This window comes from Panthera pardus, unplaced genomic scaffold, assembly GCF_024362965.1.
Source record: "Panthera pardus isolate Hobbes unplaced genomic scaffold, ASM2436296v1 HiC_scaffold_21, whole genome shotgun sequence".
NCBI lineage: Eukaryota > Metazoa > Chordata > Mammalia > Carnivora > Felidae > Panthera > Panthera pardus.
Window position 1 is genome coordinate 52653212 of NW_026526777.1, and position 13444 is coordinate 52666655.

Below are 13444 nucleotides of genomic sequence, written 5' to 3' on the forward strand. Positions count from 1 at the left end.
GCATTTCACTGATAATAAGTGATGATGAGCATCTTTTATGGGTATGATGATCATCTGTATGTCTTCTTTGGAGAAATGTCTGTTCATGTCTTCTGCCCATTTTTTATTTGGATTATGTGTTTTTTGGGTGTAGAATTGTATCAGTTCTTTATATATTTTGGATAGTAACCTTTTATCAGATACGTCATTTGCAAATATCTTCTTCCATTCCATTGGTGGCCTTTTAGTTTCACTGATTATTTCCTTTGCTGTGCAGAAGCTTTTTATTTTGACGAAGTCCCAGTGGTTTATTTTTGCTTTTGTTTCCCGTGCCTTGGGACCTATCCATAAAAAAGGTGCTACAGCCAATATCAGAGAAATTACTGCATGTGTTCTCTTCTAGGATTTTTATGGTTCCAGATCTCACATTTTAGGTCTTTAATTCATTTTGAATTTATTTTTTTGTATGGTGCAAGCAAGTGGTCCAGTTTCATTCTCTTGCAGGTAGCTGTCCAGTTTTCCCAACACCATTTGTTAAAGAGACTGTCTTTTTCTCATTGGATATTCTGCTTTGTCAAAGATTAACTGATCATGTAATTGTGGGTTTATTTCTGGGTTTTCTATTTTGTTCCATTGATCTATTGGTTGATTTTTGTGTCAGTTCCATACTGTTTTGATCATTACAGCTTTGTAACATATTTTCAAGTCTGGGATTGTGATGCCTCCAGCTTTGCTTTTCTTTTTCAAGGTTGCTTTGGCTATCTGGGGTCTTTTGTGTTTCCATACAAATTTTAGGATTATTTGTTCCAGTTCTATGAAAAATGCTGGTGGTATTGTGATCGGGGTTGCATTAAATTTGCAGACTGTTTTGGGTAGTATAGACAAGTGAACAATATTCTTCCAATCCATGAGCATGGAATGTCTTTCCATTTCCTGTGTCATCTTCAATTTCTTTCTTGAATGTCTTAGAGTTTGCAGAATACAGGTATTCCACCTCTTTGGTTAGGTTTATTCCTAAGTATCTTATTATTTTTGGTACAATTGTAAATTAGACTGTTTTCTCAATTTCTCTTTCTGCTGCTTCATTGCTGGCATATGGAAATACAACAGATTTGTATACACTGATTTTGTATCCTGTGACTTTACTGAATTAATGTTTTGGTCTTACCAGTTTTTGGTTGAATCTTTCGTGTTTTTTATGTACAGTATCATGCCATCTGCAAATAGCGAAAATTTTACTTCTTCCCTACCAATTTGGAAGCCTTTCATTTCTTTTTGTTGTCTGACTTCTACGGCTAGGGCTTCCAGTACTATGCTGAATACAAGTGATGAGAGTGGGCATTCTTACCTTGTTCCTGACCTTAGGGGAAAGGCTCTCAGTTTTTCCCCATTGAGGGTGACGTTAGCTTTTCAGATATGGGGAAGACCTAATATTGTTAAGATAGTAAGTCTTTCCAAAGTGATATACAGATATAAGGCAATCTCAATCAAAATCAGGGCAGGGGTGCCTGGGTGGCTCAGTCGGTTAAGCATCCAACTTCGGCTCAAGTCATGATCTCGTGGTTTGTGAGTTCGAGCCCTGCATTGGTCTCTGTGCTGACAGGCTGGAGTCTGAAGCCTGCTTTGGATTCTGTGTCTCCCTCTCTCTGTTCATCCCCCACTCGTGCTCTGTCTCTCTCTCAAACATAAATAAAGATTTAAGAAAAAATTTTTTTTAAATCAGGGCATTTTTCAACAAACTGACAGACTAATGCTAAAATTCAGATGAAAATGCAAAATACCTGAAAAGACAAAACAACTTTGAAAAACGTCAGAAATCTTACAACACCAGACTTTAAAATTTACTAAAAAGCTGTAGTGCTCAAGACTGTGTGGTATTTATTGGTACAAAAACAGACCTAAACATCGATGGCATAGAATACAGAGTCCAGGAATCAATGGTCAAATAGTACAAATAAAAATTCAAGAAAAAATTTTTGATAAATATAGCCACCAAAATTAAAAATTCAGCTCTTCAACAGGCACTGTTAAGAAAATAAAAATGCAAGCCATTGTTAGGGGGAAATATTTGGAGTAAGTGTATGTGACAAAAGACATATTCAGAATACATAAAGAACTCTTGCAATGCAGGAAGACAAATAGTGGGCAAAAAATTTGAGCATTTACAATGAAGATACATAAATGATCTATAAGCATAAGAAGCTCAAAATCACTATGTGAAATGCAAATTAACACTGCAATCAGTTATATCTACACATCCATAAGAAGCTAAAATTTAAAAGGCTGACAATACTAAGCGTTGACAAGGATGAAGAGAAACTGGGACACATGTACATCGACAGAGGGAAAATAAAGCGAACAAGCACTTTAGAAAACAGTTTGGCTGTTTCTTATGAAGCATACACTCACCGTATGACACAGCTATTCCACTTCTACGTATCTATCCAAGATAAATGAAAACCTATGTCCACACAAAGACATGCACACGGCAGCTTTAACCATACTAGCCAAAAACTAGAAACAACTAAAATTCCAAAAAGATAAATGGATAAACAAACTGGGGTATATTCTTACAAAAGTCTATCATTTCATAATAAAAAGGAATGAATTACTGACACACACAACATGGATAACTCTCAAAAACACTGTTATATGAAAGAAGCCTTACAGAAAAGAGTTCATAGTGTGCAATTTCAGTTGTATGAAATGCTAGAAAAAACAACTCTAATCTATAATGACAGAAACAGATTACTGCTGAGCCCGGGGAGGAATGGCTGGGATAGCAAAATGGAATTTTTAAGAGTAACAGAAACATTGCCTATGTTAATTTTAATGGTGGCTATTCAAGTGTATAAATTTGCCCAAACTCATAAAATGGGTGCATTGTACTATGTGCTAATTATACTTCAATAAAGCTGATGTAGAAAAAACCCTTACCATGGACTACAAATTCCCACATGATTAGGGACCTAGCTTCCTCTCATCACCTACTGTCTTCCCCTCTTCTGTGCTCCCTAGTCTTTCCAGCCCTCTAGGCATTTGCACATACTGTAATTAAATTCTACTCCTCTGTCAGGACTCAGGTCATAAGGCTCTCTCTGAGAAACTTTCCCAGACCCTCTTGATTCAGTCCCCTTCTTACATGCTCTTTTCACTCCCTGTGAGTGGAAAATGAATGAAATGAAAATGCCATTTGGCCCCAAATGGACACTAATTAGTGTAAGTCATATTTTCCTACATTCCTCAGCATACAAATAAACTCCTGCTATATTTGAGAGCAGGAAAACTAACAAGAAAAAAAAGAATTCGGGGATAGGGAATCCCAACCAATATGTTATTATCCCCCAGAAATCTGTTCTAATCCTGTTTGAGTAGAGGACCAGTTCTGGGTTTATTCAGTAAATCCAGTAATCCCAGAAGGATTCTAAGTGCCGAAATCCAAATCACTCAAACTAAAACTAACCCATTCTCCTCTGAATCCTTAATATTAGGAATGGCCTGGACCCAGAGTTTCCAAGGTAACCATGAACTGCATTCAATGCTCACCTAATTCCTTCTTTCTACCAATGCTGTTTAGTCTAGACCAACATCTCAACATTACTATCAATGGCCACAAACCGACTCAGTCTCTGAAATACTGAAAGAAAGAAAGTAGCCTGGCCTTAGAGCAACATAGTGTGACTTACAATAAGGAGTTACAGTCTCAGCCTTTGCAATAATTATCTACATAAATTTTAGTACTTCACTGAACTTCCCTAGATTTCAATTTTTTTCATTTTCCTTATTCCTGCCCAGGGCAGGTATGCCTTCTGTCTCCATAGCTTCCCAAGCTTTTCCTTGAACATGGATTATGCCACTAAAGTTACGAATCATCTTCATCATATTTGATATTCATTTAAACCAGTTTCACAGCACACTTGTGATGAGCACCAGGTGTAATATGGAGTATTGAATCGCTACATTGTACACCTGAAGCTAATAATTACACTGTATGTTAACTCACTGGAATTTAATAAAAACTTGAAAATGTCTTGGTGGGGGGTGGGTTCTTTGGGGGCGGTGTACTCCTTCTTTGTCTATTCTCAGGGGAAGGCCTGTGTAGTTTGGTGTAGCCTGTGTATGTATACGTGCATGTGTGTGTGTTCTCATGTTCATGTATACGCATGTCCGTATGTGTGTACATTTCCCAAGTGCACAGGCTTTGGAGGCATTCACCAGTGAAAGTTTTCATACTGAGTTCACTTTGTGGGAAAAATTCTGATTGCATATTCAACATATTTTATAGATACAACAAGTCAGATTTTCTATTTAGTCCTATGTCCATCATTTTGGTAAATTGTGTTTTTGAGGATTTTGTCCATTTAATCTACATTTTCTACTATTTTGGCATAAAATTGTTCACAATATAAGAATAAAAAATAAACATAAAAAATAAATCAGTCTCACATTTAGTAGAGCTGATTATAAGTAAATCTAATTTAATCTTAATTCACATGAAATAACCTTATGCAGTATTTTTAATGCTTAATTACTTGCTACTCAATCACTCATCAGTAATTTTTAAAATATGAAAATAACATTTAATAATAAAAATTTACTCTAATATATATCCTTAACATTTATGTAAATATATAAATCACAGTACTCTCATTTATCATGCCATATATGTATATACATCAACACACATATATGGGAAAAAGCTAACTTTTTTTTCAAGTTAATTTATTTATTTTGAAAGAGAGAGAGAGAGAGAGAGAGTGAGCATGAGCAGGAGAGAGGCAGAGAGAGAAAGAATCCCAAACAGTCTCCACACTGTCAGCAAAGAGCCTGACACGGGGCTGGAACTCACGAACCATGATATCATGACCTGAGCTGAAGTCAAGAGTCGGACGCTTAACCGAGTAAGCCACCCAGGCGCCCCAAGAAAAAGCTAACTTTTTATCAGGTCTCAGAAAGGAAGAATTCATATAATTTATTAACTGTCACTGGAAGAACAATGACCACTTTCTACATAGCTCCTTTATTTACTCTTACACAACTCTGAAAAATCCTCTGGCTCAAAATAACAAGTGAATTCTTGAGAGAACAATTAAGCTACCAAAAAAATCAAACATAAGAAGGGAGAGAGGGAGGAAAATATATCATAATAAAATATGAAAAGATACTCAGGAGACTAATATTTTGAATACTGTTCATATAATCTTCACTAGAATATGCTACAAAGACAGGAAATGGTCTAAATAGTAATAAAAGTTGTGTCAGACCATTGTTCTAGTAATTTTATGAAAAACAAAGAAAACACAATCATTTCAAAGTACCTAGCTGAGCCATATATATGTGTGTGTGTGTGTGTGTGTGTGTGTGTGTGTGTGTGTGTGTATATATACACACACATATGTGTATATATATATATATATACACATACATACATACATACATACATATATACAGGTAAGTGGCTTCTTTATTTGTTCGCTGTGCTGACACTTGTTTTTACCACATTACATTTCACATAGTACCATCTATGAAGCAGCAAAAACATTATTAAATTTGGGAAGTGGTAGTACTAAATAATAAATAAAGGATTTCCATTATTTAAATAGAGGATTTTACCCTCATTTCACAAAACAGACCCTTAGAATTCAAACTATTTTTCATTGATACCTCCGTCCTTCACTACAAAACAAAAATTATGTATGTTACCTAACACTGCCTAATATAGGGATGTCAAAGAAACCCCACTTTTGCTAATTTTAGTATTAAAGTAATTTTATAATCTTACTGATTCATATATATTCATATATATATTGGTAGAAATAATAATGACAATAATAGGCATTACTTGGAAATGTTTCATTATAACTTTATAAAGATATGCTATTTCCGTGTTCTGGTTTTTTGGTTTTAAAAAACTATCTATAAAAGGATGTTGTTTTATATATAAAATCAGTATTTCAGTTAAGTATGTGGATACTTCACATGTACACATTACAGGTTTCCAGTGAATAAAGTACATAATTATTATACTATCCCCTTTTTCTTTTAACTTACATTACCTAGATGTAGCTTTTTCAAATATTCTATTGGTTGACAATAAACATCACTTGATTATACTAACAATTTTATTGCTTTTTATCACTACTTACAAAATTATCTTGGTGTTAAAATACTAGAAAAAAATACAGGGTATTATACGAAAAGAACAAAAGGTCCTACCTGTTTCAACCTCATGAAGAACGTCTCTGTGAAAGTCTTTCTGCTGAAATACCAAAATCGCTCATTTGCAGGGTACACCCGTACGACAGTCTCCAGGAGAAAGCGGACAGGCTCCACCACCTCTGTGACTACCATATCCACTGCCACAGTCATGTACACCCGCTTATCTGCAGTAGAAATTTTCCGTACATACATTATGATGTCTTTATCATTCCTTGACTATTTAAGAAAACAAAGGTTCCCCACTTATGAAAAAACTAAGGTCCTTTCCAATCATGTTACCATCTATGTTTAATTTTAAATGTTGTACTGTCTCTTTGATTAAATGGGTAAACAAACACGTTTTCCAAGTATGCTTCTCAATACTCATGATCCTATCTAAACCAATGGTCAAAATCTCTGACAACCTTACTTTTTCCTTCCACAAATCAGGTCTTTAATATAAAAAATAAAATTTTCAGATAAGATGTAATTTTCTTTTACACAAAAACTATCTTTCAAATTTCCCCAAAAAACTCTGGAAAATCACAAGAATTTGCCCTTTCATCTTATAAAAAGAGATACAAGAAACTATTCACTTTGATGAGATGCATGAGGACGGTCAAATCAAAAGAGATGTTCAACCTTCACGATGCTAAATTTGTACAGGAAAATGCTTATGCAATGTTGTATATGCTTTAAGGTCTGTCAGTACCCTCATTGTCCTCTCACTGTATGTTCAGGAAAAACACTGATTAAGGTTCTTCTGTACAGTTATATATCTATATCAGAGTCTTGGCAAGTAATTTTAGGCAATAATATAGTGCTATCAGTCACAATTTCAGTTATTATTTAAAATGTTTACTTGGCCGAGGCACCTGGGTGGCTCGGTCAGTTCAGCATCCAACTCCAGGTTTCAGCTCAGTCCATGATCTCACGGTTTCATGAGTTCAAACCCCACATCAGGCTCTGCACTGGTAGCTCAGAGCTTGCTTGGGATTCTTTCTCTCACTCTCTCTCTCTCTCTGCCCCTCCGCAACTTGTGCTGTCTCTCTCTGTCTCTCTCAAGTACATAAATAAAACCTCAAAAAAAAATTAAAATGCTTACTTGGCCACAGACTTCTATTTTTTTTAAGTTTTTTAATGTTTTTTTTAAGTGTGTTTCTTTATTTTGAGAGAGAATGAACAGAAGAGGGGCAAAGAGAGAGGGAGAGAGGAAGTGCAGAGCCCAATGCCTGGCTCGATCTCACAAACTGGGGCTCAATCTCACAAATCATGAAATCTTGACTGAGCAGAAATCAAGAGTGGGACTCTTAACCAACTGAACCACCATAGCCTTTTTTAATTTAGATCTAGAATCTTGTAGGCTAGTGTCTAATGGTTTCCTTTAGTTTCACAATAGGCTGAAATACGGATTTTATTTTGTTTTATTTACCCTACTTGAGATTCATTGGTTTTCTTTTTTTCCTTTTCTTTTTTTTAAGTAGGCCCCATGCCCAGTGTGGGGGCTTGAACTCACAATCCTGAGGTTAAAAGCTATGCACTCTACCAGCTAAGCCAGCCAGGCTCCTCTTATTGGGTTTTTCAGTCTGGGTTTGGCTATTCCATATTGTCATTTCTTTGCTACTTCTTAAATATTTTTAAATTTTATTTTGTCCAGCATTTTTAGTTCTCGAAGCTCAAATAACTAAGCCCATTAGAAGAAACCTTCAATAGTGTTTTTAAAAAACATTATACAACATTTATGCATGTCAACTACACTTCTATTAATGTCAAATTCAACAAAAAATTCATTACATTCTTACTAAATGCAAGCATTCTACCTGCAAATTCAAGAGAAATGAGGATTCACTAGACACTGTACTTGACTTAGCAGACCTTAAAGTCCAAGGAGAGTACTATCAAAGTGTAAGAGACAATAACACAAAACAGAATACAAAACACAGCTTGGTGGTACAGTGAAAAGATCTAAGACATTTCATCTCCAGAGTTTCAACTTCTTCTGTAAGAAGTCAAAGTTTTTCATGAATCCTTTGAGTAAGTTATAATCTCAGGGACATCATTTGGAAATTTTAGAAATCAAGTCAGTGTTTTTCATGGCATATGAAATAATTTTAAATTTAAAATACATTATCTTTTGGATAAGAATATTATTGTAATATAGTATTAAGTTTATTTTAATAGAACAAATAAACTTTAAAATATATTATCTTCTGATAGAAGACCAAAGATTTATTAAAGAACAAAATCAAACTGAACTATGTGTTACATTAAAAACAGATAAAAATCGCTGTTATAACTCACTATTTGAAGTTCTTATATTTTATTCTTCAAAATTATCAACTGGCTTATTTTTCTCATTTTCATGTTTACTTTCTGAATGATTATAAGACAGAAGTTTACAGGCTGGTCTTTACAAGCCTGTAGGCAGAATTTACAAACTGTGGGTGTAAAAATTATTTATTCCTAATACATGAAAGGCTCTATAATCATTATTATTTTTCTATCTTTTTAGCCCTCATTTTGAAATAGACAGCTTCATGTGTGATCAAATGCATGCAATTTATGCAACTGGTAAATATTCTTGCTAAAGAAATTTGAGAATAATTACCATGTAATGCTCTTCATTAATATATTTCTACATTAGTATTCATTAATGTTCCTGTTTTAACCAAAAATCTACTGTGGATATAAAGAAACGAATATAAGACAAAAGATCAAGCCAATGGATCCGTTATTTTCTCAATACAAATTATTGGTTAAATCACAGTAAAGCATTTAGTGTAACTTATAACATTAGTTGTAACTCATGAGGTAAAAATTTAAATTTTAGTTTAAGGACAGATGGCAGAGGGGTAAAAAACACAGACAATTAACAGATATCTGGATAAAGTAGGAATAAAAATAAACACAATGGGAAGAATGACAGATGTACTATTTACCACTCATAAACTTATCGTTTAACACTAGACATGTCTAACAAAATGAAAAGGTAAACAACGCAGAAAAAAGCGTTTACCACAAATGAAATCCTGAATACACATTACTAAGATCCCAAAGGTCAAAAGACTGGAAAAGTAATTTAAAAATAAAAAACATAAGTAATCTATAAGGAAAACAGAGAACAGTTACCAAAGATATGCAAAATTCCAGAATTTGCTTTCCCTATTTCTTCCATACTCTGCTTCAAAATAAAATAACACTATAGTAACATATAAAGCACAAACCCCAAATATTTTCTACATAATCTAATAAAACTAATTCACATATCTTTGAGGAAGATTCTTTTGAAAGTGGAGGTTTTCCCCATAATGCATAAAGTATTTTTAAAAACCTGCAAAATGTATGGGGCTCCTGGTTGGTTCAGTTGGTTAAGCATCCAACTCTTGATTTCAGCTCAGGTCACAATCTCACCACTTGTGGGATTGAGCCCCACATCAGGCTCTGCACTGACAACAAAGAGCCTGCTTGGGATTGTTTCTCACTCTTTCTCTGTCCCTCCCTTGTTCATGCTGTCTCTCAAAATAAATAAATAAACATTTAAAAATAAAAAATAAAGACTTTGAAATCTAAATAACTTCATTTTAAATAAGCTCCAGAATTTTTAAAAACACAGCAAAACAACATTGACCATAATATAAAATTTAAAGCAAATAATAATGAATAATTTGAGAAAAGTTACCTTTTGGGGTTTCTTCATTAAGTGCCAGAAATATTGGCACATTGGGGTTCCAAATGCCGGTAATAACATAAGCTCTTCCATCATGGCTCTTTCCCATGGATTCCTATAAAAATTCAGACAGAAATTACTGAGAATACATGCATCAGGAAAATCACCATTTTAAATTATAAACATATCTTACTTTAAGCAATCAAATTTAATAAAATTTGGATTTACAAATGGATTTTTTTCTGTATTATTCACCACCCTACAAAAGCATTTCTTTCCTTATTAAATTCTAAGGCTTTCTTCAGAGTTTCTATTTACAGACACGTACCTCTTGGATAGAAGGAGCTGTACCTTCATATACTGACTCACAAAAACATAATATTGGAGTGAAGTTATATTTATCTTAGACTTCTGGTCATAATTTCATATACCTACATACAAGGTTGTCCACAGTTTCTATTAAAACTATAGTGTACATCTCACTGAAGATATTTAAATTGAATTAATAGTAAGTCAACAGAAAAACGGTATTTTTCTTCCGGTGTTCTAACTTATAGTATATTCTTAAAATATTAATTTACTTTATCACAATTAACACTTCTGAAAGTTCATACTTTTCTATTATCTATGTTGGATACTTGTATACTGGCTTACGATCAGTAACCAATGTTAGGAGGCTAATAGAGGTAATCAACACCCAAGTTGATTATCTCCCATTCACTCTTATACTTGCTCCCTCCTTCCCTTCACTCCTTCTCCCCTTCTTCATCTCCTCCACTCTTTCAGGCTCCTACTAAGCCCACTCCTGACCCTCACTGAAGAAGCCGGCAACTCCTATCGTGAAAGCAGGATCATATACAGTTACGTGCATGTATGTACGTGTGCAGGGGAGGGGAGGTTAGAGGTGTGTCCACGGGAGAACGGCACACAGCATACAAGTATGTGCATATGCAAAAGTGTATTATCTACAGAACTTTAAATTTCCTGTGCCCATTTCCTCATATTATGAATAGAGTGCTAGAAGTATCAGACTAAAACAAAGATAAATACTGTTTTTCCAATTTTACCCCAACACAGAAGCTTCTCTGAATCCCTATAAAATTATTTGTCATTTGGTAATTATTGTGTTTATTTTCCTAATGTATTGGTGGTATTTCACTAATCGAACTGTACAGCTTGAGTGCAGGGACCCTGCATTCCGGAGATGAAGTACACTCAAGGCCACGTTAAGGAAATTCACTCAGCACCTTCAACACTTTCATATATTCATATTCATTCTCTCTCTGTCTCCCCACCCCTTCCTCTCTCCCTCCCTGTGCCTATCCTCTCTACCTTCTCATTAGGTCCCCATTCAAAACAAGAATGGGCATCTGACCCCCAAAAAAACCCAATCCATTTCTGAACAAGAGCTTGTGCCATGCTTGACTCCAGAAAGATGAGTGAGCCCAATCAAATTATTTCTTTCAATTAACAAACACCAAGAAAAGTAGGCAGTCAGCAGTGGAGCTGAAAGGTTTTAATAAGAAGCCAGGCACTGACAGGCCACATAAAAAATGAAGTGATAACAGAAATTAAAAAGTAGGAAAGAACACATAAAGAAGAGTAGAGTATTAGGAAACCGTTAAGTGGTAAGAGAGAAACGGAGAAAAACAAAAAACCATTAAAAATGATCATGCAGTCAAAATACAAAGGCAGATACTGGGAGACAGGGAAGGAAGAAGGAAGAGTGAGGAGCAGAAAGAAAAGGGGCAGAGAAGGTGCAGGGAGGGAGAGATGAAGGCAAGGAGGGAAAGGGGAAGAGAAGGAGAAAGAGGAGACAGAAAGAAGGAAACAGAAAGGGGAAGGGGAGGGGAGGGAAGGAGGTATAGAAAGACAGGGGGGCAGAGCACCAGATCTCCGGGATCAAGGGCAGCAGTGAAAAAAAGAGAAGGAGCTCAAGCAAAAAAAAGAGACTCAAAGAAAGAGCAAGCCCATGGGGGGACGTGAGGCAGACAGGAAAAGTCCAAATAGCAAAAACCACTTTGCAGTGTTTAGGTACAATTTCATGAAGATCAATAACCTCTTCTATCTTCAAGGTGTTCTAAGTGGATCTCTGTTTCTTATAACCAAAATAGCCTAACTCAAACATCTGTATTTTTATGTCTTTGTAGTTCTCATAATACACCACCGCAATAATACTGTCTTACATCAAAAGCCCTCAATAACAGTTTCTCCTCATCAAGTACTGCATTTTTGTTATTGAACTAGACCTTTCTATCACACAGACTGGCTTGCTCCCAGCCTCTGATAAAGATGCTTCTTGGAGCACCTGGGTGGCTCAGTCAGTTAAGCGTCTGACTCTTGGTTTTGGCTCAGGTCATGATCTCATGGTTCAAGAGTTCAGGCCCCACATCGGGCTCTGCGCTGACAGTGCTGAGCCTGGTTGGGATTTCTCTGTCCCTCTCTCTATGCCCCTCCCTGGCTTTCTCTCTCTCACTCTCCCTCTCTCAAAAAAAAAAAAAAAAAAAAAAAATATGACAAACATTTTCAAAAATATTTTAATTAAAAAAAAAAAAAAGATGCTTCTTCAACTGTCTTTGCTGAAGAGTTCTTCCTAACTCTTCTGTCTCCACCACAAGCAGAGCTGACAAAATCAGGGACAGCAGGTAAGGGACATCCGGACAACCTAAGTCTCTACCCAAACTAGAAAAGGCAGGAACTCTAGGTGCCCTCCTCTTAGGAAAATAAACTAGGAAATACAGACAGAATGTGGCAGTTTACAATGGGAACATAGCAGAAAGGGCATAACACAGAGGCCAGAGAACACAGTAAGCCACAAATGAACTGTCAAGTCATGAGCAAGCTGAAGCTATGAGGTCAAGTAGGCAAACAGTAGGGTAAAGCAGACACACGGTACTGGAAAGAAATAACACACAGAAAAAGTAAAAAATGTAAGTTTGTGTTAATCTATCCATTTGTTAAGCAAATATGAGCCTACTATAAGCCATGGTCTATGCCTATTAAGTATCCAACAAGGAAAACAAAATGATCCTGACCCTTGGGAGCTGAGAGGCTAATGTTTTCCAAACAGCAATTTGTGACTCATTTGTGGATCATCAAATCAATTTAGTGGATTATGACCAGACATTTTAGTCAAGTAGAAGAAAAATAGAGTTCCTCATACACCTAAGGAAGGGGTAAGAACGGTTTCATGAAAATTTTATTTCTGCTTTTCTACACAAAGATTATAAGCATACTGGATTAAAATATAAATGAATTTGTAACTATGAGTCCAGCTACTGGCCCAGTGTCAATAAATGGTTAATTGTAAAGCTCCACAAGCTTTCCGAGGCATTTCTAGGACTTTTAAATTACATTCCAGTTCCAAGAAACCAGGCTCTACTGAGTTTTCAGCTCTTCTTGGTACTTTGCAGTTATGCTTTTCCTAGGTACTAAAGGGGAGTAAAATTGAGCACCTCAAAATGTATCTCTTTGGCATGCAGGCTATTTTCAGTCTGATTATTTTAAAAAACAAAAGACTGGGAAAGAACCTCTGACCTCCCCCTTATAGTGACCATAGATAACTACAGTATAAAATAAAGCAGGTGAAATAGGGAGGAA

General features: G+C 35.5%; 1 protein-coding gene across 6 annotated transcripts in view; it reads right to left on the reverse strand.

Annotated features, from left to right (window-relative positions):
- RABGAP1L (RAB GTPase activating protein 1 like) overlaps positions 1-13444 on the reverse strand; it is a 753664-nt gene that overhangs the window by 625649 nt on the left and 114571 nt on the right. For all 6 annotated transcript variants that reach the window (XM_053909255.1, XM_053909254.1, XM_053909257.1 and 3 more), the window contains 2 exons: positions 9857-9959; positions 6196-6362 (listed from right to left, as the gene is read on the reverse strand). In XM_053909255.1, the coding sequence (XP_053765230.1) occupies positions 6196-6362; positions 9857-9959 (270 nt within the window). The remainder of the gene's footprint in view (positions 1-6195; positions 6363-9856; positions 9960-13444) is intronic.